Below are 26,245 nucleotides of genomic sequence, written 5' to 3'. Positions count from 1 at the left end.
TGCATCTGTGATTGGTCTCATGTGGTTGTTTCTAATTAATGGCCAATCACAGTCAGCTGGCTCGGACTCTGAGAGTCACAAGCTTTTGTCATCATTCCTTTTCTATTCTTAGCTAGCCTTCTGATGAAATCCTTTCTTCTATTCTTTTAGTATAGTTTTAATATAATATATATCATAAAATAATAAATCAGCCTTCTGAAACATGGAGTCAACATTCTCGTCTCTTCCCTCATCATGGGACCCCTGAGAACACCACCACACTACTGCTACCAAACCAATGGTCACACTCTTCCCCTGCTCTTGGCTGGATGTTCCCCTGGCAAAGCCACAGGGCTGTGATGCAAACCAGATCAGGTTCCTCACCTACAGATACCAAGAAAAAACAACAATCCGCCACATCAGACAGCCACTCCAATGGATGTGGTCAGAGTGGATACCAGAAAAGGGCGATTCCCTCCCTTGGCGACAACATGGTCACAAGATTGGCTTAAAACACCTGGTCCCCAGAAAAATATTAAAGAATTAGGTATGGAAACCCAGGGCACTGGGACTATTTCTCTGTCTGGTCTGGGGTGCCCTGACCCCCAGGGCAGCACTGACTCTGACCCTCATTCATGGAGAAAGTTTCCCAGACTTCAAGATAGACCAGAATCCACAAAAGTGTGAAATAGATGATAGAGAGCAGTGTAGGTGTATCATTGGGTGAGAAATTGAGGTTTTGGGATTTTTAGTATGTTGTGGATGGAAGCAAGATGGAGGGCACAGGGTGTTGTCCTGGGTTTCTTCTTCATGCTTCTTCTTCCTTCTTCTCCATGGGTTTGGGTGGCATTTTGTAATTGGGCAGAAAAGTCCCCATTGCAGCTCTTTGGGATCAGTTATTGGGTTAAAAGGGAAAATAATCCAGGTGTCAGTTCTTCATTGGATAGTTTAGTCTTAAAAGTCCTTGTACCAAGAGATTGTTGGCCATTTTGTGCCTTCTAATGAAAAGCTGCAGAACTCGCAGTAGTGAGACTGTTTTACTGATAAGAAATAATAAACACCTGAGTCTGAACATGAATTACTGTCTCAAGTGCCTTCAATCCAGACCCAGAGAAACCCACAACTGGTACCCTCACAATTAGGAATTTTCCTGTAGGAGGCACTGAGACAGGAAAATTTGGTTGCCCATGGTTTAAAGCCAGTTCAAACCAGCCCCTTTGATCACTCCTTAAAATGAGATGTAGCCTGGGATCTACCACAGGAGGGGATTATGGAAAGGGCAGGAGACAACCATTAGGGAAACAAGTTTGGTGTTGACAAAAGAAGTGGAGGAAAAAGGCTGAGCTCAGGATTGAGTGTAAACACAAAGGAGGATAAAGCATTTTAAAAAGATGTGCTGAATCCTTCTCTAATAAGAGTGAGTGTAGACAAAAAGTGTGAGTCAATGTTTAAAAACATCTTTGGTTTGCTCATAGAGGAGAAGGGAGGTGATGGTTATCCTTGTTTCACCCTTTTAATATAGTATGGGACTGAGGAACCCTGAAATTTAAACAAGTACACAAAACCAACCAGTAATTTCTGAGAATCTCTTGTGAAGTGCAGACACACTCTGTCATTGGTATTCCCAGCCCTAATCTTGCAGAAATTTTAAGACTGAAAAGAAACAAACCAACAACCTTAGCCAAGCTGCATCCCAGATTTTAGATTAAGCAAAGTACATTAAAATTTATTTTGCAACCACATGAGCTAGACAGAGTCATCTAAGAACAAAAGGACATCCACAAGTTCACTTGGCTCCAGGAACTGAGGCTTTAAAAGAAAATAAGAACCTCTGAGGCTCTGCAATAAAATCCAAAGTTTGCTACATGCTTCATTTCAATGCTATCAAAAGCCTAACATTTTTTCAACTACCTAACAAAGTACAAACTATTCATTTCCCTCCCTTCTCTAGCATAGAAATCATATTAAAAATAAACAACAAAGAGCAGCTACAACGTCTGCCTGCATCTATCAGGACTGACAAAATTTGCCTCAAAGGGGTGCTGCAGGGCTTAAATTAATTAGCCTTCCTGAGGTAGTCTGTGATGCTTGAGCAATGGGCACTATACATCAGCTGCATAAATACATGTAGGTGTTGCCTTAGCCTCAGTGATATGCATGGCACCACAAACGGAGGAGGACTTGGGGGAGAAAAAAAAAAAAACAACCAAAACGAAATAAAAATCACTAAATATGACACACATGAAAGATATTTCACCCCCACACCTTAAATACAATGTTATCATCACGGAATTCACAAACCATCCAAGGAAAGGGCAGATTTACTACCCACAGGACAGAGCAAATGGAGATTTCCAGAATAAAATAGATGTCCCCCACAAAGAAAGAGGGAAAGCACAAAGCTGGCTAAGCATGCAGGCTCCAGCCCACTTGGACACAGCAGAGCTCACATGACAGATGCTATTGAGGCTGACATTCTCCATCCACATGTTTGTGCATAATGAGATGCAGGCAGCCAGGGCAGACACTGATTTATTGTAGTCCTCACAATAGCGCCAGTGATTAGCAGCTCATTTTGGGCTGGGTATAACTGACTGAGTTCCCTTTCTCTCCTGAATTTTCTTTAGTGCCTTCACATCTCATTAAGAGGAAATTTCATGTTGTGTCCACTGGAGCCTCCTTGATTCCTCATGGAGCTGCTGGGGCAGCTTCAGGTAAGCTCTGGAGAGTCCCAAGGTGGCCACTGAAGGAGCCAAGGTCCAGGGCTGTGCATCCTGTCCTGTCTTGACCATGGACAGCAGCCCTGCTGAGAAAGATTTGAGGTTTTGATGGGTGAAATGTTGGACATGTCCTTGGAAATGCCAACTTGCAGCCCAGAAACCAACTGTGTCCTTGGCTGCATCCAAAGCAGCGTGGGCAGAGGTGAGGAGGGGATTTTGTCCCTCTGTCCTCTCAGGTGATTTCCCCCCTGCAGAGCTGCCCCAGCCCAGGGAGGAGCTGGAGCTGCTGCAGAGAGCCCAGAGGAGGCTCCAGGATGAGCAGAGGGATGGAGCAGCTCTGCTGGCAGGAAAGGCTGGCACAGCTGGCATTGTTCACCTGCACAGGAGAAGCTTTGGCCTGAGCTCAGGGTGGCCTTGCAGGGCCTGCAGGAGCCCCAGGAAAGCTGGAGAGAGACAATTTCCAGGGGATGCAGGGACAGCACACAGGGAATGGCTTCAAACTGCCAGACTGGGTTTAGATTAGATATTAGCATTAAAACCAATGAAAAACTAGTTTCCTTTTGCTCTTGGAAGAGGCAAAGCCTTTTATGGGGATTTTTTTTTTGTGGTTTCCAAGTTCAATTTCAGACCCCACAACTGACACTAAGAGCAGATGCACTAAAAATGCGAATTTTATGATTGGCTTTTCACAAATATTCAAATGAATATTATAAGTGTTGTGTTAGAAAGTATTGCTGTATTAATTCTCTTAAGTAGTGTGTTAAATATAGTTTAAGGTTATAAAAAATGTTAAAATAGAAACTATGCTATGTACGATACTTTTTTTTAAAGAAAGGACTTGTAGTGAGATAGCAGCCACAGGACACCTGAATCTTTCAGAGAAAAAGAATTTATTGCCCATTATCAGAAGAAATGAACTTTTTCCCACCTCGAAGGCGCTGTCAGGATTCAGAGGAAGAATTGATGATGACCAGACAGAATCCTGTATTTGAATGGAATTTATGCATCATGGATGAGGTGTATGAATATGCAACAGGCTATTGCTTTTAAGGGTTAATCCTCTGTTAACAGGTGTCCTTTTTCAGGCTCGTGCTGCCCAGAAAAAGGTACCCAGACGTCTGTAACTCTTTGTCTCTATTGTCTCATATTGTCCTAATCCAAATTGTCCAAATTATTATTACTCTAATTGTATTACTATTTTTATAACCATTTTATTACTATTCAACTTCTAAAATTTTAAAAACAAGTGATTGGCGTTTTTCACACCCCCTAAAGGTCACCTTAACCACAGCTGTGGAACATGAAATCTGCACCTGGTAAAGTACCTGGAGATGATTTTGCTGTCTGCATTTCCTGTATGCAAATAGAGCTGTTATTATTAACAGGAGGCTCATAAAGATCCCTATTTTACAGTAAGCAAGACAGGAACATCCACCTCTGCCATGACAGACTCACAGAGGGAGTCTGACACTATCTGTATGCCATTAGTTTGTGGTTATAAAAAGAAGCAAATCCAAACTTGTTTACTGAAAGTCATGAACACTGAAAGCAGAAGCCTCAGAGGTCATGCATTTTACATTTTTTCTATTCTGAAGGGGTAGAGACACTAAAAATTCCCCAGTCCCAATGATTTCTTTCAACTGGAAGTCAAACATTTTGTCAATACTTCAAGGATCCCTTAAACTTTCCAGTGCTTGATTCAGCACCAGAATCGAACAGCACTTACTGCATGCTACACAGCTTCAATAATTTAATTTACCACTATGTCTTCAATATTTTTAAGGCTTCCATTGCTAAATATTTTTGTATTTTGCTACCAGAAAAACCAAAAATTGCCTATTGATGTGTTATCTTTTTTTCATCCAGCAAAGCTTTGGCTGTCTGTGGTTCAGGCACCCGCCCTGGTTCAGCAGGTGGTGTCAATATGACATATCCACACTAGACTGGCTGTTATTCATGCCTCATTTAACTGCCTGGCATAAAACAATTTGCAGTTATCCACCATGCATTCAGAAAGTGACTTCCTTCACATTTTCAAGGGATAGTGAGAGCAGCAATCATTCATTTTTTGTTGCAGAGAGGTTGCTCCTATCCCTTAGCTGGGACAAAGTTGCCTCTGTTCTGGTACACACCTGCTCAGACTTTGGAGAAGTTCCTCTTCTCTGTTTTAGTCTGAGGTTGGGAGGTTTTGGTAACTTCCAGAAAAATATACAAAAACAAATCCCACAGGCTGAATGTGCAAAATGGATGTTGAAGATTGCATGCAAGATGTTTTCCATTCCCATCTGTATGGCAGATTACCTTGCCAAGTGGGCAGTTTGCATTATCTCTCTCCCTGAGTGACCACATTCACACCTCCCTCGGGAGGGGACCTCTGCTGATAACAGACTATTGAATGTCACTGCATGACTGATAAGAACTATAACATCCCATTGTGAGATGCTCCGCCCAGAGGGAGGAGCCAAGCATTGCTGCCCAGATATAATCTGAGATTCTGGAACACCAGCACGGCTTTTCTCCACGGGATTCCCCAGAGGAACAGCAGCTGCCTCTTCCTCCACTGGATCTCCAGAGGAAAGACTACATCCTTCTCTACAGATCCTCCTTGCTCCAACAGAACCACACCTGATACTTCAGAGCACTGCAGGCACATTTTCAATCAGACTACCACCAACACCCTGGCCGACAGGGTGTCAGGTTGGGTTCTGACTCTGTCAGTGTTGTTCTAGTGGACTGCATTGTTTATTTTATTCTTTTTTTTCTTCCCTATTAAAGAACTGTTATTTCCTGCTCCCATATTTTTGCCTGAGAGCCCCTTAATTTAAAATTATAGCAATTCGGAGGGGTGGGGAGGGTTTACATTCTCCATTTCAGGGGAGGCTCCTGCCTTCCTTAGCAGACACCTGTCTTTCCAAACCAAGACAATGGATTTCTTTGAAGCAGCTGTTTGTGTGATTTAGCATCCACAGCCTTTTCTAGGTGTGGAATCCTGGGGTTGCCTGCAAACCTGCTGCTTTTGATGTGATTCCCCAGGTCACCCACACTGAACTAGGGACACTCTTCATCATCCCCACTAAAGACTGGTCCATAGAAAAATCCACTGTATTTTTTTTTCCAAGTACCCGGGTCTGATCAATCCTTTTAGGTCAAGCAATAAAGTTCCACCACTGAACTGGCTAACTTTCTACAGCTACTTAAAAGCAGGTTGGAGTGAGCTGGTGTCAGTCTTTTCTCCCAGATAACAAGTGACAGGATGAGGGGAAATGGCCTCAAGCTGCACCATGGAAGGTTTGGGCTGGATATTAGGGAAAAATTTTCCTCAGAAATTGTTGTGAAGCACTTGACCACGCTGACTAGGGGAGTGGAAAAGTCATCATGCCTGGAATTGTTAAAAAACCATGTGGATATGGCACTTGAGAACATAATTTATTGGTGAACATGGTGGTGGTGCTGGGTTGATGGTTGGACTTGATCTGAAAGGTTTTTCCCAGCCTTAACTATTTCATGATTCTGTAAAGAAACCAGATGCAAAAATGCATTTGGCTTTTCATTCCTGCTTCAGCTGCAGCATAGGGAGTGGGAAAAAAAAAAGAACAGGATTTGCACACATAGGGCCATAAATACAGAAAGCAATCTCATTCAGCCTTACATTTACTCTGGGGTTCAGTCAAAACTTTAGTGATAATTGACAGTTTCCTTCATAAGGCAGCAGAGCAAAGAAGGGTCTCTGTAAGAATTCACAGAATCACAGAATAGTTTGGGTTGGAAAAGACCACAAAGCCCATCCAGTGCCACCCCTGCCATGGCAGGGACACCTTCCACTGCCCCAAGCTGCTCCAAGCCCCAGTGTCCAACCTGGCCTTGGGCACTGCCAGGGATCCAGGGGCAGCCAAAACTTCTCTGAGCACCCTGTGCCAGGGCCTGCCCACCCTCAGAAGGAAGAATTATTTCTAATATCTAATCCAAACCTACTCTCTTTTAGCAATGATATCTCTTTTCAGGATGAAAACTACAAGCCATCATGGCTCCTCTGGGATTTTAACTCGACCCAAGGACACCCCTTTCTTTCTCCCTTTTCTCTTGTCCTCAGTAAAGAGCACAACCATTCCACACCAGGAGCATTCATGTGCCACTCAAAATCTTTTCATGCTTTCATGATTTCTCCCAAAGCACCCACTGAAAATAGGGATTGCAATTCTATATGCTCGCTGGAGCATGTCACACGGTGAACTATGACAGAGTAAAAAAGTTTTTATGCCCATGCAGAGAGCAGAAATAGGAATCATCCCATTAACAGCTCAGGAGCTGTTGCCACACATCACCATGTAGAGGCAGAAGTCCACCCCATCTCACCCCTGAGCTTGTACCATCTCTTAATTCTCTTTCTTATTTTGTCCCACGCATAATAAACCCTCCAGAAAATAATCTGCTAGACAGGGCATCCAAAAAAAAAAAAAAAAAAGAAAATTCAAAGACGTGCTGCATCTTGTTAGGGATTAGCAGCTAGAAATTATTTGGGTAACAGCTCTTCTTTTTCAAGCTGGTTAATAGATAGGAAAAATAGTTGGCAATTTAAATGCTGCCTCATTTAACACAATGATTCCTAATTACATTATCAGCCCATCTGGCAAGAATTGCTTACAACCATCACACAGAAAAGAAAACACCAGTAACTATATGCTGTGTTTGCCCACAGTTATTACATGTTATTATTGGCACTGACTGTCACTCAGGTTATTTCAGCAATTTGTTTCTACAAATTAGTAATGTTACAATATACAGTGGCTTTTTAAGCACAGACATTCTGTATGGGTTTTTTCTCCCCTGTGTTACTTAGAGTTAGCATTTACAGCCAATAAAACTACTTTCTAATTAAAAAAAAAGGTATCAGAAGGCCAGGCTTTAATATAGATTCTTCATCTGTTCCTCTGAAGATGCAGAAATAAAAGCAATTTAAAAGATGAGTTAAGAGAAATTTTTGGAAGCATTTCTAGATGTAGAAGACTGCAAAGTCAGACATAAACCTGAAAAGCCTCCACAATGACAGATTTCTGCTTGCACAATATTGTGCACTTTGTTTAAAAGGTAAGACTGAAAACAAAAATAGGCAAATTTGTTGGACTGGCACACTGCCCATGAACATTGAGGCAAGGATGGACTCTCCCATTTCTCACTGCTCACAAGCAGTCCCTGCACTGGAGGAACACCTCACCCCAAAGCCAAACGAGCTGGATGGATCCATTCCATCCTGTGCAGCTTGGATGGAATCATACTTCACCTCAGAGGAGGAAGAGGAGGAGGAAGGGGAAGCCAGACCCACATTTTACACCAAGTCCAGAAGGGGTATTTCCAATGCTGCCCTGAGTGAAATCACCTCACCAGAGAAAACAGACCTATCTGCTCCTCCCTCCAAAAAACCCCCTCCCATGGTCACAAGAAGGGTTCACCCATGCAGCCAAGATAAGAGAGGCATTGTGAGGAAAAAAAAAAAAAAAAAAGAATGAGATTAATTTTCTAATGACGTTTGTTCAGCAGGTGGTGCCCACGTTTGGCTGCAGCCCTGGGGATGCAAAGGAAGGTGATTTATTGCTGCACGAGAACGTGGGCAAACCAGAAGGTCAAGTTTATCACCAAAGATAACTCCTGCTTTCACAGCGGCAGAAGTTTGTCACAGAAACTGGGCTGTGTTTGCAGTCTGGGGAGTTAACAGGAGAAGCAGTGCCAGCAGCACACCAAGCTCTCCAGAGAGGGTTTGGCCTTGGCTGCCATTCCCCTCACTGCATTCCCAGGTGGTGCCAGGACCTGGATTTACATTTACTACCTATCTTCACATTCCCTCTCTTCCCCAGCCACTTAAAACAGCCATTCCCAAACACTCTCACACCCTCACTGGGCCCAGCAGAAGACCAAGAGATTTTCCCCTCAATCTCTCCATGATCTGCACTGCTAGACTGAAAGGAATATAAGGAATATTTCTTTTTTCCTGCCTGGAAAGCAATAATCTCTTTCTTTGCCAGAAGATCACAAAGTACTATCTGGATTAGCCAATCTATCCGTGTTTAAGAGCACTGCATGCTTCTGTAGTGGAGATTTGTATAAAAAACTCAAATGCTAAAATGACAGATTGCTCTGAAGTATAAACTTGCTAAACTAAATTGTGAGTTGAAATATGAGCATCTGACTGTGGGACTGATGAATAGTCATTTTGAAGAAAAATATTACAGGAAGTGCTTTTTATATATTATCATTTTGACAATAAGGGAAGGCTATTATGGTTTAAAGACAAAAAAAAAAGTCAGCCAATCAATCCTGGTAACAAAACAAAATATCTATTCTTCATTTCTACACTTTCCTTCCTGCCAATGCCCTCGGTTCCCTAAACATTAGCATTCCTTCTGCACATGCCATCTCATGTGCTATCTTATTTTTCAGGCTGAAATTTATTTGCTGTGTCTAGATTTATCATACAACACATCCATCCTATTCATGCTATATGAACATGCTTTGCTGTTGAACATGAGCCATTACTTGCTTATCTTAGAGCTGTGTGAATCGTAGCAATTTTGTCTCATTGCCTTTTCAGAAGAGATTAACCTTTTTTCCCTCTTTTTTTATTTTTTCTCCCCCCAGATACGAGTCTCTCTCCCACCTCACACCCTATAGCAGACAAAACCAGGTGTGTGAAGCAATCCTGTAGTTCACATAAACCAGCTGCAGCTGAAGTCGTGCTCTGCTCTAAGCACTGAAAATCTGGACTAATTACAGAGTAATAACAATAATCTAGAGGTGTAGAAAAAAAAATCACCTGTAAATAAGCATTGACAGGCTTGAAATGGCTTGAGAAGACAAAGGAAAAGTGTGACAGTCTTTTAAGAGATGTAGGGGTGCCACAGAGACCCCCAGGGAGCCAAACCTTTCAGAAGGAAGGGGTTGCAAGGAAGCCAAGAGGTGCCTTCATCAGCCACCAACCCTTAAGCACAAGCAGAGTTAGTGCTTACTGAGAGCAACAGAAATCCTCCCAAATCTGAGTGAGGAAAATCTGTATGTCTGCTGTGCTTACACCACATGTTCTTGAATGGGAAGATAATGAGTGCCTAGACAAATGGAGGATGAACAAAACCCCCACAAACAATCTGAAATTCAAGAAGGAGTGCATGAGACATCAGCTATTTGCACTTAAGTGCACACAAAGCTCTTGTTAAATCCAAAAGCCTGTTTCCACCTGTTAGTAGGTGTAGAGGAGCTAAATTAATCAATTTCGTGGTAATTACAGCACAGCACTGATGAGACAGGGAGGCTGTAAGCCAAATGCCACTGGGAGCAACTCTCACATTTAACTGCAAGCCTCGAGAGGAATCCCAGTGCCCACGCAGCCTGGGTTTAGAGACAGCCTAAGTCTAAGCCCTGTGTCCTAAATTAGCAAGAGTCTCATCCAGAGCTCACCCCTCCCTCCCTGGAGAACAGGGTGACTTAAGGCGCTGGAGACACAGCTATTAATTCAATAATTCCATAGCTAAAAAAGAGCTTAACTCTTGGAGATGTGCTTGTGAGTGGCATCACCCATTTCACAGGCTCCTTCTCAGCATAAAACTCTTTCTCACTTGGAGACCAGAGAGTGTCACTGTCGGAACCCAGGACATTCCTCAGGCTGCCCTGGAGGACTCCAGACCCTGGCAATAGGTACAGAGACCTTGGCACAGAGTCAAAGACACCTGTGCCTTTGGTTTTAGCCCATGGAAACAATTACCAACTTTGTGTGAGGAGTTACAAGCCACAAGGGTTTGAGTAGAATGACAGTGAATTTGTCATGGGGTGAAAAAGTAGAATTTTGGGGTTTTAGAATGGGGGTTCAAGAGGCAAGACGGAGGAATCTGGGCATGTCCTGTCCTTCTTTTTCTTAGCCTCCATCTTCTGCTATGATGGTGGCACTTCTGGATTGGTTTAGAGTAGAGACAGACTGTCTAACATAGGTGATAGGTATTGGAAAATTATTGTAAATAAAGTACATGTAGTTTTTAGTACAAAAAGATAACACCACCCCAAGGCAGTCAGTGTGCTTCAACCCAACCTGCTGGACAGATCTCAGCAGGTCAGAGAAAGAATGTGATAGGTAAGAGAAAATAAACAACCTTGAAAACCAGAGCTGAGGAATCTCGACTTCTTCTTCAGTCTCTGGGCTGGGAAAAAAAGACTCTTTAATACCTCAGAAGCCATTTCAGCAACAACAAACCTGAGATGTCACCACCACCACAGAGTGTCACCACCACAGGGCAGACCTGCTGGGCACTGTCCAGCAGGACTTTGAGCACTGTGGGACACCAGATGGAGCTAAGGATGCTGAAGGAGGACCTGAGGAGGGGAAGAGCTTCCAGCTCCACAATAGACAGGCCACTGTCTGAGGTTAAATCTCTGTTGTGGCTCTTCTTCTCACCAGCACTACTTAAGGCATGATCTTTCTAAAAAGGATAATCATGTCAAAGAATTTTAGAGGTTGGGCTTTTTTACACAAAAAAGTCAGCAAAAAAAAAAGAGGAGAAATCATGCTACGACATTACCTCTCAGAATACAATATTAAGGAGGGTTTTTTGCCTTTTTTTTCCTTGGGTTAAGGAAATGAAATCAGTAAGCCTACATTAATGTATTATACCCAGTGAATGATTACAGTTGGAAGCTGCATTCAGTTCAGAATTTCAATTTTCCGAGGCTTTTGCTCTCCAAAATTAGCTTCCAATTTATTTTGTCAGGTCATTCTTTTCTTTTCCTCTATTGCTCATTAGACTCAGTGAAACTGCTGTCAAATAAAACCAAAAAAAGGCATTTTTAACTCTTCTTTTCTACATAGCTTCAGAAGTCCTACAGTTAAAAAAAAAAGAAAAAAGAAAAAAAAAGGTTGTTTTGAAACGAAATCAACTGCAGTAAGACCAAAACAGTTTTACACATATGCACAGAGCCAAGCCATGCTAGGCAAACTCAAGAAGGCTTGAAGTGACTAATTATTAAACCTTCCTCACCCTGTAGGTGAGTCACTGCCCATGTTTACTGTGCCATCTGGAAATAACAAAATTCATCAGGGGAATGAAACTCATTCCTAATGCTCTTGAGCTTAGGCTAGGAGGCATCCCTAGCCTCATGACCACTGCTATTTTTTTTTGTGATCTCCCTTTTGCTAAAGACAGCACAATCCCCTTGTCCTTCAGCAGCACACAGAACCCTGCAGGAGAGGTTCAGCCCAACTCCTGTGTTCCCACCTTCTTTCAAAGGTCTCCCTCATACCAAAGATTTGAACTTTAAACTCAATTTTAAATAAGATTCCAGCTTTCAAATTGCACTGGAGATGTGAAACCAAGTGCCAAAGCTGCTCCTTCAGTACTTAAGAAACTTTTTTGTTTTGTTTTGTTTTTTAGAGATGCTATTTATAAGAACATGGGGAATGGCTTCAAAGTGAAAGAGAGTAGGGTTAGATGGGATATTAGGGAACACTTCCCTGTGAGGGTGGCAGGCCCTGGCACAGGGTGCCCAGAGAAGTTTTGGATGCCCCTGGATCCCCGGCAGTGCCCAAGGGCCAGGTTGGACACTGGGGCTGGAGCAGCCTGGGACAGTGGAAGGTGTCCCTGCCCATGGCAGGGCTTGGAACAAGATGATCTTGATGTTCTCTTCCAACCCAAGCCATTCAATAAGTCTTTGATTTGAAGGTAATGAGTAACACTGAAAAAAAAGCTACATTTTGGAGGCAAATAGAAAGAAAATGAGACTTGCAGGACAGCAGTGAGAAAAAATCACATCTTTCAGAAGGCTGCATGCCCAGTCTGATCTCTGACCTCTCCTCCCTCCTTCACCTCGCTCTTGTAGTGACACGATTCTTTCCAGGCTTTTTTTCCCCACCTCTGTCAAGATGTTAGTTTTGGAGATGAGTGTTTGTTAGCAAAGGTTTTTCAGAGCCTGGAGAGCTGTGAGGAGGAGAGGTGAAAGCAGGACACCCCTGACTCATCAAGTCTATCTGTTTTCCCTGGAATGAGCTTTTCCCAGCAGCACTTCCATCCCCACTCTGTGGGGCACCACTCATTAGAGCATCCTCCTAGCTTCACTTGCTGCCTGCTTTCAGGAATTCCTTCTCATGCTTTTTTGGTGCTCCTCTTCAAGGACATTGAATGCTCAGAGACATTTTCCAATCTGTTCTCTTAAAATGCTGCAACAAACCCAAAGTGCAGAAGTTTTCCCTGGGTTTTCTCTATCTGCTCACCACAACAGTGAAGCAACCAATCTCGCCAAAATGTGGAAGTCAATGGATATGATGCCATGGGAGCACCCAGCTTGCTGCTTAAGACAAGTTCAGGGCTCTGAAAGCAGCCTGCTCCTCCTGGAGGCCAGGAAAGTACAGACAATGCCATGGTCACCAGGTGAGATCCCTGGATTAGCTGGGATAATTGGGTGTGCAGAGGTAAATAAACAAGCACACACCTTGGAAAGCCAGCTATGAGCTCTCTGTACTTCAAGGCATGACCTCTGCTATAAAAATGCCATGACTTGTTCCTCAGGCCTGGTTTGCAGCACTGCCAGACTTTATTTAACACGAGATCTGGGTTGTGTCAGCCTGAAAAGGCCAATCCCACCCTCTTGAACCACCTCTTCCTCACCTGTCACAGCAGCTCCCACCTCTTTCCTGCCTTTCTGCCCAGAAACAGGCACCATCCCACACTTTCACACACCTGCTGGGCTGGCAGGATGGGAAAGGGACATGACTGGATCTGCCAGGGCAGGCCAGGGAAGGGAAGGAGAGAAAGATCAGGATAAAACCCACGAGTTCATCTGTGTCAGGCACAAAGACTGGAATTCTCTTATTGTGATCATGTTTCTTGTTAAGAAAGTTGTGCCACGCCTCTGGGGAAAAGGTGTGGGGCCAGGCAGCTTCCCACTGCTCTGTGCCATCTTTGGTGGCCACAGGAATGTGCACAGGGAGTCCCAGGTCCCAGAGCACAAACAAGGTGATGCAACTCCAGTGGTTTTATTTCCCTGGCAATTAATAAAGGGAATACAACAGATGGAAGGCTTTTGCTCCCCATTGCACCTGACCTATTTAGGTTATTGCCATGCAGAGTTTGATTGTCATCATGGGTGTTCCTTGGAATCATACAAGGGAGTTCAAAGGCACAAACAGAAATCAGCTTTATGCTCCACATTAGCAGGAAGGACTATTTGATTGGGAAAATAATTTAAAAAAGGAAAAAAAAAAGAAAAAAAAGCTGTTAACCCATGTCATAATGATGTGTTTGATTAATTAAAAATAAGAATCATGCTTTTTATTAATATTTGTTCTAATGTTTCTACTTAAAAATTCGGCAGGACAATTTAAGAGGCAGTTTTGATTCTCAAGTGAAATATGATATGCTTTAAAAAAAATTCTCTTTTTTGAAAGCAGCACTGTTAGAGAACAGCAGCACTGTTCCTCCCCTGCTATTGGAGTAGTTTATTTCTCTCTCTCCTTCTCAAACATTCATACTTTCCCCTTTCCCCTGGCTAATACTGGAGAGGCAGCAGCTCTGGGAAATGAACCAGCTTCGCCCGTGGCTCATACATCATTACAATTGTTAACCAAGTTCCACTATAAAAATCTTGATTACACAGGAGAACACAGAGGCATGCAGGAACACAGCTTCATTTCCAGATACCAGATTGAGTTTGTAGGGCAGGAAGTTAAAAGACTTTGTTATGCTCTCGGGTTGATAAAGTCTGCCAGGGCACGCCATAACATCAGCTCCCCACAACTCATTCCTCCACACAGCAACAATTCCAGTGCAGGAATAAGCTTCCCTCTACTCTGGCCAGGGCTTACATCGCACTGTGTGATGATGGATGTGTGATGGGAGCTGGAATTGGATGGTCTTGAAGATCCTTTTCAACCCAAACCGTTCTATTCACACCACTGGGGCTGATGGTGCTCAGGGCACTGGAGTTGTGGAATTTTGCCCACTGGCAACTTCAAATGCTGTTGTGCAAAACTGCCATGGAGAAAAGCTCCCAAACCTGGACAAAAAGCTGCATCTGGTCACTTGCCAATGACCAAAGGTCATTCAAGGTAAACCTGAAGGCTCAGCAGAGTGCAAATGGAAGTTAATTTTAGCTGGAAAATGTAGCACACAGCAGCGTTCATAACCACAGCTCCTGAGAAATTCTGTGAACTCTCCCCATCCCCCACATGGTTTATCTCAGCGGTTCAAATGCAAAAATCTGGCACTTTGGATCATGTGAAATGTTTGTGTTATTCCCTGAAGGACTTTGCTTCTGAGAAGTAATGAGAAGATTATTCTCTGACAGTTAAGCTGAAGCACTGTGACTGCATCAGATGTTACACTGCTCCAGCAGCTCCCAGACTTTTGGGAAGTGTGGCCACCTTTGAACTCCTCTGTCTTGTTTGCAACCCAAGAGTGGCTGAGAAGAAAAATGAATGAATTAAATAAAAATCTCTTTAGTCAGAGAAAAGGTAGGATTGATGAATCATTTTTCTGACATGCCTCACTCTTTCCTGTAGCAGACATACCAGGCAGCACAGTGAATAAAAGCACAGCCTTTCCAAACCATGCTCAAGCAGCACAGGAATACTGCCCTGAACAGCTCAAGCTGCTCTCGTGTGCTCTGGCTTGAATCATGGAATGGTTTGGGTTGGGAGGGACCTTAAAAATCATCGCATTCCAACCCCCTGCCATGGGCAGGGAACCTTCCACTAGACCAGGCTGCTAAAAGCCCTGTCCAACCTGGCCTTGAAAGGATGCCACAGCTGTTAATTTGTTATACTGCAGACACTGACAGTCAAGGTTTCTGTATCAACAGGTATCATAGTGGAATTCTGGAAGTAAAGTTTCCATTTGCATAGATTAAAAAAGTGAGGGAAAAACCTCCCTCAAGATTTCACAGAGTCACAATTTTGAAAACAGATCCAAATCCTGCAGTCAAAACAAAACTCCCCAGTATTTTATTTTCTATGCCAAAACTATCGCTACCAATGGCACTCTTCAAATTCTTTTCTTCCCAAGTGCCACAATAAAATGTTCAAGTGGCACATGGAGGACCCAAGCTCCCATATGATGACAAAGCAGGTAAGCCTTTTGTTCCTGTAGAAACCCCAAATCCTGATCTTCTCTGGTGCGAAGCTTCTTATGGAAGCAAAGTAGGAAGCAGAAAGAGCCTGGGTGGTGAAAAAATTCTCACATCTGGCCTTGACCTGAGCCTGAGCACTAGGTGGGCTCCAAGGTGCTCTGCTGAGAGCCACTCTCACAGGCAGATCCACTCACAAATATCAAGGAATTATCTGAGAGATGGCTGAGAAAAGCATCCAATTATTTTTCCCCTGTCAAATGGCAGGAGCTGGCCTTTAATCCCTCCCTCAAATGGAAAGGTGACTCTCAGTTCTTGAGTTGTCATGTCTTTTTCTTTAAAGCAAAAATGCCAGTTTTGGAGCCCTAAGGATGGATTCTTCTCTGTATTTAGGGAGGAGAAGCTTACCAAGTGTTGCTGCAGCATTAATACCTTTCCTCTTTTAAAATAAGGCCAGACTAGGATGTGAGACCAGCATTTTCCCTGAACACATTGCAATCTAGCTTAATAGCAGTTTTTGCTAGTAAATAGGTACAAAAATAAGCCAACCATAAAGCTAAATAAAATCAACTAATTTTAGTACTCGCAAGCTGAGCAAAGAGGACAAAATCTACAAGTAATTTGTTTTTCACAATATCAAATTATTAGTAAGCAGTGGTGAGGGGGAAAAAAGGATTGCAGAGTGCAATTACTGTCTTAACAGATTCCCTTCAAAAGGGCCCAATTATGACACATTAATTGTATTCAGTGAATTGTAATTTTCACTCAAATAAGATCTTTTTCCCCCATCTAGCTTGTTTTCCTCAACTTTCCTCCCCATGACACCCCACAGGTTTCATCTGCTAGAGAAGGACTCTTAAAAAATAAAAGTCTAGAACATTCACCTCCAGCTGCCCTCCTTGTAAAATACTCTTAGACATAAAAAAGGCAGCGAGAGCAGTGGGAAAGAGGCAAAATGAAGAATGAGGAAAGAACTCTGAGGGAGGAGTGAGACCAGGGGGAAAAAGGTGCTATTTTATCAGCCTTTGGCAAAAGAAGGAGCAAACATTGACTCTGGCCCGAGGCTTCCTGAAGGCTCCAGGGCCGACTTTGCTACGTGGCCGCTCTGGGATGTGCACAGCCAAAAATCTATCAGAGAGCCACACCTGGGGCAAGGCTGCTGAACTGGCTGGGCCTGTGAGCAGCAGGGTTGCTCTCAGCCTAAGGAGGAGAAGTTTTTAGAGCTCCTTGGTGAGGCTCTTCAAGTGATGCCATCTCAGGACTTCTGCTGCTCAGAGTGACACCGAGATGCGTTAGAAAGTCTCTTTTCCCAGCCTGGCGGTCAAAGAAGGAATCAGAAGTATTCTATTCTCATTCTCAAGGTTATTTATTGTTTCTTATCTATAAAATTCTTTCTCCTGTCCTGCCAAGGTCCCCTTGGCAGGTCAGACAGAGGCACACTGACACCCTCAGGGCAGTGTTATCTTTTTATACTAAAAACTACGTGTACATTGTTTACAATAACTTCCCAATACCTATCGCCTATGTTAGACAGTGAGCTTCTACTCTAAACCAATCTAAAAGTGCCACCATCACCCGGAACATGGAGGCTAGGAAGAAGAAAGAGGAAGGACAGGGCACGCCCAAATTCCTCCATCTTGGGACCCCGAGCCCCCATTCTAAAAACCTCAAAAATCTATTTTTCATCCTGTGACAAACTAACTATTATTCTGCTTAAACTCTCTTGACTTGTAATTCTTCATATAAAGGTGGTAATTTGCTCCATGGGCTAAAATCAAAGTCACAGGTGTCTTGGGCTCTGTGCCAAGGTCTCTGAGCCCCCTGGGGCAGGGTCTTGAGCCCTCCAGGGCAGCCAGAGGAATTTCCTGGGTTCCAACAATGCCAGGCTGCTGCATCCCTTGCTGTGCCAAGCAGGTGCCAGCGCAGAGAAACCAAAGCTGTGGGGTTGGTGCAGACTGGAGCTGCTGTGGCTGCCAGTGATCTCTGACCTGGCTGGCAGCAGACTGGCCTGAGATGGGCTGGTAACAACACCCTGAGGGATCTGTGGGGTGCATGGGGAAACCCTCTGGATTTGGGAGCTCGACGATGCTGTGGTCGCGTGGCGCGGCAACAAGGAAGGGACGGGTACAACTGAAACGCCAACACTGATGATATTTATTAAATAAATAACAAGGGCACAAACGAGGGTGCAAAACAAAACATAAAGAGGCTGCTTCAGAAGACCCCAAAGTGGGGCCGACACATATGTATACACATCCCTCTGGCTGTCCTGCATTGCCAAGACCCCTGCCAGGGGGCTCAGAGACTCTGGCACAGAGACCAAGGTGCCTGTGGTTTTGATTATGACCCATGGAGCAAGTTACCAACCTTAGATGAGGATCTGCAGGCCATGACACTTTAAGTAGAATGATAGTGAATTTATCATGGGGTGAAAAGATAGATTTTGGGGTTTCTGGTATGGGGGTTCAGGGGGCAAGATGGAGGGAACTGGGCATGTCCAGCCTTTCTCCTTCTTCTTCTTGGCCTCCATCTTCTGCTGTGATGTTGGCACATTTAGATTGGTTTAGAGTAGAAGCTCACTGTCTAACATAGGTGATAGGTATTGGAAAGTAATTGTAAACATTGTACACGTAGTTTTTAGTATAAAGACATAACACTGCCCCAGGGCAAGCAGAGTGCCTGGAACTGTCTTGCTGAGCTGACCTCGGCTGGACAGGAGAAAGAATTTTACAGATAAGATACAATAAACAACCTTGAGACCAAGAAATGAAGAGTTCTGACTCCTTCTTCGACTGCCAGGCTGGGAAAAGAGACTTTCTAATGTATCTCAGGGTCACTCTGAGCAGCAGAAATCCCGAGACCCCAGTGAGCTGTGTCCTGCCAGCCCAGCTCCTCAGCACCGCGATCCAGTCGTGCAGAGAGCTGTGATGGAGGCACGGGCAGAAAGGAAAGTAAGATCTATCTGGTCCTGGGCTGCTTTAAGTGCTTTGAAGGGCACTTTCACAATTTCAGGTGTAAAAGTGACTTTAGAACATGTTCTGTGTTTGCTTCATCAGCTTGGATCTACAGAGCAAACCCAGGCTGAAAAGCAACAAGACGTAGGACAGGCCTGTCAATAGCAGGAAAAAACACTTCCTTCTTTAAGGCAGCTGAGAGCTGCCTCCTTTACTTTGAAGATTTGATCTCAAGCCCTAATCTGTGCTGAAATAGAAGCAACAAGTTCCTCCACTTATTTACACAAGTTGTTTGTATGATGAAATCTGTATTTTACAGCCAGTAGGAAAAGGGGCAGAGAGGTCTGTCCAACTCCCACTGGAGAGGCACAAGTGAGAGCCATTGTAGCAGCTTCCTTTTTCAAACAGAGCTGTACTTGACAATGACCAGACAACACTTCAGGTCAGACTCGTTTCACTTACACTGAGTGAGGACATTTCAAAAATTACAATATGTGGAGGCAATGTAATAGCTAAGGTGTCCTCACATACTCGAAGTCGTAAGTGCTCTTCAAGAAGATTAAGACATCTGCAAGGTGTAGTAGCTTTTAAATCTGTCTTGCCAGATGCAATCCCTAGAGCTCACAGCCCTCTGGTTAGAGAGGGGTGGAAAAGGGAAAAAAAACCCAAAAAACACAAGAAAAACCCAAATAAGAAGAGAAAGATTTCTTCCTTAATAATCCAAATGAAACAAACACAAGGAAATTCCACACGGGCTTTCTTTTGTCCACTGTTTCATTTTCATCTCATTTCTACTCCAAATCCCAACTAATTTACACTTTGTTCAGGGAAAACAGTTATTTGCTTGCCCTCTACTTTACTCTTTCCAGATTTAACTGATGCTTTTTCCTTGCTAAGGAATGAAAGTGATAAAAAATGTGAGCCTGGCACCTCTTTCCACCACCCCTGCTCCTCACAACAGCTCTCCTGCCCTGACCCACCAGGATCTGAATTCAGCATTGCCTCAAGCCGAGCCCCTGGATAATAAAGCTTCCACCACTTCTCTGAAGAGGAGAAAGCTCCTTTAGAGGAACAGTTAGTGGGGCTCTAATCCCTAACTCTGGGAGAGAAGAGCATCCTGAGGAATGACCATGGTGAGCCTCTTCCATTCAGCGTAAGCAGCACTCATATTTTGGGTTATTTTATAGTACAGCCTCTACTACTCCCACACAGCCTCTTTTGCCAGGGCTAATTTTGGATGGAAGAAGGTGCTAGAATGCTAATTTGTAAAGGCAGGGACTTTTTGGTCAACCCAAACCTGGTATGTTTGCTTGCTTGCCTTGGGTCACAAACACATCACAGCCCACCAGGCCACAGCTGTTCACTGGATTAGTCCTGAATTACAACTGCCAGGTGCTTGTCCTTTTTATTTTGCAGGTATCCAACAACAACAGCCACCAAAATAGACTCAAATCACCATTTAAAAACAGGAATATTTTTGCATTTCAATACTATTTCCACTAGACAGATCTGGAGGGATTTTGACACTGCCACCTCAAAACACTCCAACGCACTACAGAAATTGTCTTTGCTTCTCAGGCTTTTGTTTCTTCAGCTTTCATAAAGAACTCAAAAGTAAATACAAAAGACCTTAGTAATTACTGAAAAAAAAGAAAAAAAAGATAGAAAGAGAGACTTGAGATGCAACCTTCCTTCTGATATTTGAACAAAGAAAGATCACATTTTAGAACTCCTTGTGTCTAGAAAGACAGTGAGCATTTTCAGCAAAATTAAGAAAGTGGATGTGAGCTTGTTGGGGAAGAGCACAGCACCAGAAATCAGATTACAAGCGCAGCTGAATCTTTCCTCACATCTTCATTCCTTTCAACACTCAGAGAATGAGAGCTACCACCAATTAAGGAGTAATGGCTGCAAGTTCAGAACTTGTTAATGCGTGTGTACATCACCCTCAAAACACGAAGCCATAAATTCTGACTCCACGCCACACTAGAGGTATTTAATACATATCCTTCTTTATCATTCCTCTCTTTAATAGCTGGAAGAAATGGAAGGGAAGATAACCTCCCACCAATTATGTGGGAACTGAAGTTTGTGTTTTGCAGCGGGGGCCGTTAGACCCAACATCCACACTGACCTTAAAACTTGGGAGCAGGTTTATAGAAGGGGTTTTTTCTCACCCCCTGCACAGAACAAACTGCCATTAGGATAAACAGCAGATTTAAAAGCCCCTTCATGAACAGAATGAAGAACTGACACTGAAAGAAAGGAGCTGTGGCATTCAGAGCACAAGCTGGATCCTTCTGTGGTTAATCAGACTGGAGTTCTCAGGGGCCATATGCCTGGCCTCTCTTTCACAGAGGAGTAGCAGGATTAAAATTTACCTGTTCTCAATAAAAACACAGCTTGGAAATGCAGTGGGATCAGTAGGATCCACCACCTTGTACAAGAGGCAAGATGAGGCTATGGTACTGTCCCTGCAAACATTTAATGCAGTCCAGATGGACTTCAAGAAAGCTGTGAAAAACATGAGGTTTTTTAGAGTCTGACTATTCTTTTGGTCAAAAGCTTGTAGGAGAAACAAAATTATTATGAAGAGAACTGCAGAGAAGATATCAAAAGAAAATCTAAATGATCTTGGATTCAGTTTCTCACAGTTCTTATAATCTCAGGGTAGGCAAAATAATAAAAGATAGAGCAAAGGAATTCCATTGGATTATTTAAAGAAATAGCTGAGAACACTGCACACAATTCATATTGGGCTCTTGCCACCTCTTACTTAAATCTGGAACTGGAAGAAGTGCACCTATGCAGTCAGGTATAAAGCCCATAATCCATCAGGAGTAGGACACATATTAACACATCCATGAAATGAGGGACAAATACATCACACCCTTCAATACAACAGAGCGTTCTCACCTTTCACATAATTCTTAAATAGGTCTACATGTGAATGAATAAGAATTAGTGGGAGTAATAACACTTGACACCAAGCTGGTAACTGGTTTGGAGATCTGATAGGATTAGGAAGGACACTGTATCACAAAACTGGAAATGATCAGATACACTTTGGCTGCAAACACTTTGCAAAACTGGATTGACTGCATTGAAGTTTCCTGTCTTGGAAGTAAAATAAATTTTGACTTCACACAGCTGCTCTATTTTTGTACCATCAGAACAAGTGTTTCAGAACTGCCATTGTGAATCGCAGCTCTGTGCTCTGTTTATCTGCTATATGACAAATCAGAATTGGAACGAAAGCCAAAAAGTATGCCTAAAATGACCTGAAAAACGAAATTCTGTCATAGTAGCTTCCTTCCAAGAACAGGAATTAAAAAAGGAAAATTTCTAAAAATGCAGCTGAGCAGTAAAGCAAGCCCTGTAGTGCTGAAGCCTTTCACAAATGTTCATTCCCCGTTCTGGCACAGCAGCTTCCAACACTTGACGCACACGCTCCCGAAGCCACTGGGCACCAACACTACTGTAACCACCACATCAAATCTGCTTTCTCTTCTCACAGCCTGCTGCTTGGTCATGGTCCACCACTGCTCTGGGAGCATTTCCCCATCGCCTCCCTGCTCCTGTGCAGAGCAGCAGCTGTGCCGTGCACCTTTCTGCTCCGCAGCCGCGCTGCTCCGGCGCTCCTCGCTGCCAGCATCCTCCTTCCTCCTTGGCAAAATGTCAGGGCAGCTCCCAGGGCAGCTCCCTGGGCTGGCAGTCCTGGGACAGGCCTGGCTCAGGCAGGCAGCTGGGAAGCCCCAAGTTGGAGGGGTGCAAGAGCAGAGCAAGGTGTCCAAGCATCACTTCGCGGCACGGCTGCTGATGTGAAGCGAAGTCAGGCTGGGAGGAGCATTTAAATCAGGAAAAGATTTTCCTTTTCTACACCATCATGCACAGCCCACTCCCAACTCCAGCAACCACTTGCCCAAGGAGCTTAACACAATCCAACGCTTGGCACTATCCAGACACTTGCTTTTAGTAGCAGCATGTGAAGCATTCAAGTACCAACAGTAGCAGCTTTGTGGCTTTATACTACTCGTTGCAAAGCAGAAAAAGCAGCAAGTACATTTGTGATCTTTAAGTCTTCTGGTTTCAGGCGGGGAACGAGATAAATTCATCCTCATCAAAAGTACAGAATAAATTCTAACTGCACTCCACTGAGTCATTACACACCAAGATCTGATTTGGGAAACAGAAGCATTTATAATCTTACTTACAACCTCAGTGGGTCTACTTGTGAATAAAACCTCACATGTGCTAAACCAGTGGTAGTCTTTAAAATAATTAACTTTGCAAGAAGTCAGAGCTAGTTCAAAATAGTAAAAGCTTTGCAATCAGATTCAAAGCACGGGTTTTTTAATGTGGAAAAAATAAAAATCAGAGGCAAGTCTAGCTGAAACCTTCCATCACCTGTAATACAAGTGATATGAGCTGTTAAGCATAAGTGAAGCCTGTGGGTGTACTGAGGGCAGCACATTTCTCCCTCTTAGACCTCCAGTCATATTATGAAAGGCCTGTCACATTTTTCCCTTCTCCATTTCTTCCCATTTCAGAATCCCCCCAGACATGTAAGGAGATAATATGCTTGATAGTCACTTCTCCTACCTGAAGTTATTTTTTTTCAGCTAGGACACGATGAACTGGGTGATTAGTCCAATCAAATCTGGTGCCTCGATTCTGGCAGAAGCCGATATTGAATGTTTGAACATTCCCTGGAGTTATGAAGCACACACCACACCACACTAACAGAACTAGTCAAATATGCATCACTCAACACGGAGGAAAAATTATTTCATGGCCTCCATAGCTACTGGGCCACACCTTGATAGGTCAGACCTAGTTATGGTTTTTTTTATTTTTTAATCTCTATTTATTGATCATAAAACAATGCCAGCCTTTCTCAATGCATGTATTGATCCCAGTGTGATACTTTTTGATTAGAGAGATGATGTGGCCAATCCTCTTACACTCGAGGGGCAAAAAAAGAAAGAGCTCACAGACATCCAAAAATGCAACGACGGCTGAACACTCCCCATTGGCTGCGCATTTTGGCATTCATTGGCTTTTTATTACGTAGGGGAGTTAAGCAGAAGAATAAAGATTTTTTTCTTTTTCTGTCTACACTGGGAACCTCAGGACCTAAACTCCTGAAGCAAACACAAAGTTCTGAAGGAAAGCCCCGAGGGCTCTCAGGAAATTAATCCCCACTCAGCTGACTAGTCATCCCATCAGCAGCCCAGCACCGCTCCTGTGGGATCTCATGACACAGATGAAAGAGCAACGGCAAAAAAAACCAAAAAACAACAAAAAACCCAAACAAAAAAATCAACAACTCGAAACAAACTTTAACCACACTGGTGGAGGCAGAGAGGGAAGATTCAAGGCAACACGGTTTGTCTGAAAACAATATTCAGAACACACAGGTTCTTTGCCCCGTTAATGAGCAGCACATGGATTCCCGACAGAAGGGGCTGGTTGTGCCCAGCCATCACTTTAGTTTAGCAGGAAGATGCCGAGTGATTCTCCCGGGAGCACCGGGAAGATCTACCAGAGCACCCAATCACGATGCAGAGCAGCTTAAAAAAGCAAAGAATAACCAAAAAAGCATCCTCTGTCTCTAAAACACGGTCAGTTCGACTGGCAGAGCAACTCGCTTCGGATCCAAACGCCGTGACACAGCCTACAAGAAATCCTGGGGACCAGACCCGCAGATTTCCCGAGCAGGGGCAGGACAGGGCAGCCGGGGGATGCTTCTCTCCTTTCTCCCCTCCCTGCGGGTCCGCGGAAAGTCGCTGCTGCTCCCCCGCGCCGGGCACCGGCCCCGTCTCCCGGGAAGGGACGGGGAGAAAGGGGAAGGGAGGAGGCGCCAGCGCCGAGCACCGGGACAAAGTTGCGTTGGAGCCGGGGGGGTGGGGGCCGAGCCGCTGCCACCCCGGAGAAGTTCGGCCCCCTCCTCGCCATCCCTCCCAGCGCCCCCAGCCCGCAGCCCCCGGCCCGCTCCTACCGCCTGCGGCGGGGTCCCGATCAGCATCTCCAGGTAGTAGCCGCGGCCGGAGTCTCCCTGGAGGTTCTCCACCATGGCTAAAAAGTTGAGGGTGCCGCCGGGATCCGAGGCCAAGGCCAAGCCGTCCGCAGCCCCCGGGGCATCCTGCTGCCGGCTGCCGCTCGCCGGCCGCAGCACCACCGGGGCGGGCGGGGACCCGGCGGGGGCGGCGGGGTGGGACACGCGGAGCGGGAGGGAGAACAGTGCCCTGCAGAGCCCCGCGGTGCCGGCCAGCAGCAGCAGCAGCAATCCGGGAGCCGCCAGCGGCGTCCCCATCCCGGGGCCGGGAGTCGCTTCCCAAGTGCGGCGGCTCCGGCCGGAGGCAGCCTGGCTGCCAGACTGGAGCAGCCGAGGGGGGAGGAGGAGGAGGAGGAGGAGGAGGAGGAGGAGGAAGAAGAAGGGAGCGGCTTACCCACGCCCCGGCTCCATCTCCCCCTCCCCCGAAGCGAGCTCCTCCTCGCGTTTCTCCCGCACGGCCCCCGGGCAGCCGGAGCGCTCGGAGCTCCGGGGGCCGTGCGGGGAAAGTTGCTCCGACCCAGCGCCCACGGGAGAAACTTCCCGGCTCGGCTCGGCCCTGACCTGCCAAAGGGGAGGACGGCAGGGCGGGGAGAAAAGTTTCCGAAAGGCCTAAAGGGAGAGCGGCGGAGCGGGGAGCGGCTCCGATCCCCGCGCGGTACCCGGGGCTCCGGGCTCCGGCAGCGCCGTGCGGAGCCGCTCCCATCGCCAACCGCAGGGAGCGGGGCTGTGGTGGGCAGGAGCAGGTGGAGGTGGGGATGCGGGGTCACTCGGGGATGCGGGAGTGTCCCCGTGTGCCGGTTCACACAGCGTGAGCAGCGGGCGTGTGTGTGTTTGTTTGTGCGTGTGGAAATTCAGCTGCTGCACCGGCAGGAGCGAGGCACGCAAGGCGCCTGCTTGAGAGAGCATGCGAGGCTTTAAATGTCTTCATCATGCACGGAATTAATAACGGCAGTCAAGTGCGGCCTTTTGAAAGATGGGAACACTTAGGGTGGAATTAGTCTCGACATCTCTGGAGTAATGGCAGTGCCTGATGGATCGCTGGATGGAGGGGAGAGTCCAAAAACCTTGAAATGTAACACTGGGCAAGTCTAAGCAGAGTCGCTGTGTGGTTGTTTCTGGCTCTTCCCCCAGTCGTCGGTTGTAGATAAAGTTGAAAAATATCCAGCTGAAGTCATGTGTACTCTCGGTGTCCCCTGATCAATTTGCTGTCCTAGGCAGCCACCTGGTCTCTCCCTGTGTGTAAATCTGTGCAAAACTGCGTGCACTGAGATCCCTTCTCTGCCAGAGTAAACTGAAAAGAGCTCCCCCCTTCCCTTCCTTGAGCTGGAGCAATGGTCCACAAGATTTCCAGGTGTTTCACAGGTATTAGATGAAGTTTTTTTAAGAGGTAGACAGTGTTCATTCCTGGGAAGGATAATTGGGTAAGGCTGTTAACTGTAGGCATT

General features: G+C 45.1%; 1 protein-coding gene across 1 annotated transcript in view; it reads right to left on the bottom strand.

Moving 5' to 3' along the window:
• The window catches only part of BACE2 (beta-secretase 2), a 59,360-nt gene extending 34,230 nt beyond the window's left edge, over positions 1-25,130 (bottom strand). Inside the window, exon 1 of the mRNA XM_030971217.1 lies at positions 24,744-25,130. Within this exon, the coding sequence (XP_030827077.1) occupies positions 24,744-25,058 (315 nt within the window). The 5' untranslated portion in view covers positions 25,059-25,130. The remainder of the gene's footprint in view (positions 1-24,743) is intronic.
• Between the last annotated feature and the right edge of the window lie 1,115 nt (positions 25,131-26,245).

This window comes from Camarhynchus parvulus, chromosome 1 (genome assembly GCF_901933205.1).
Source record: "Camarhynchus parvulus chromosome 1, STF_HiC, whole genome shotgun sequence".
Classification (NCBI taxonomy): domain Eukaryota; kingdom Metazoa; phylum Chordata; class Aves; order Passeriformes; family Thraupidae; genus Camarhynchus; species Camarhynchus parvulus.
This window is presented reverse-complemented; position numbering and strand designations above follow the sequence as displayed.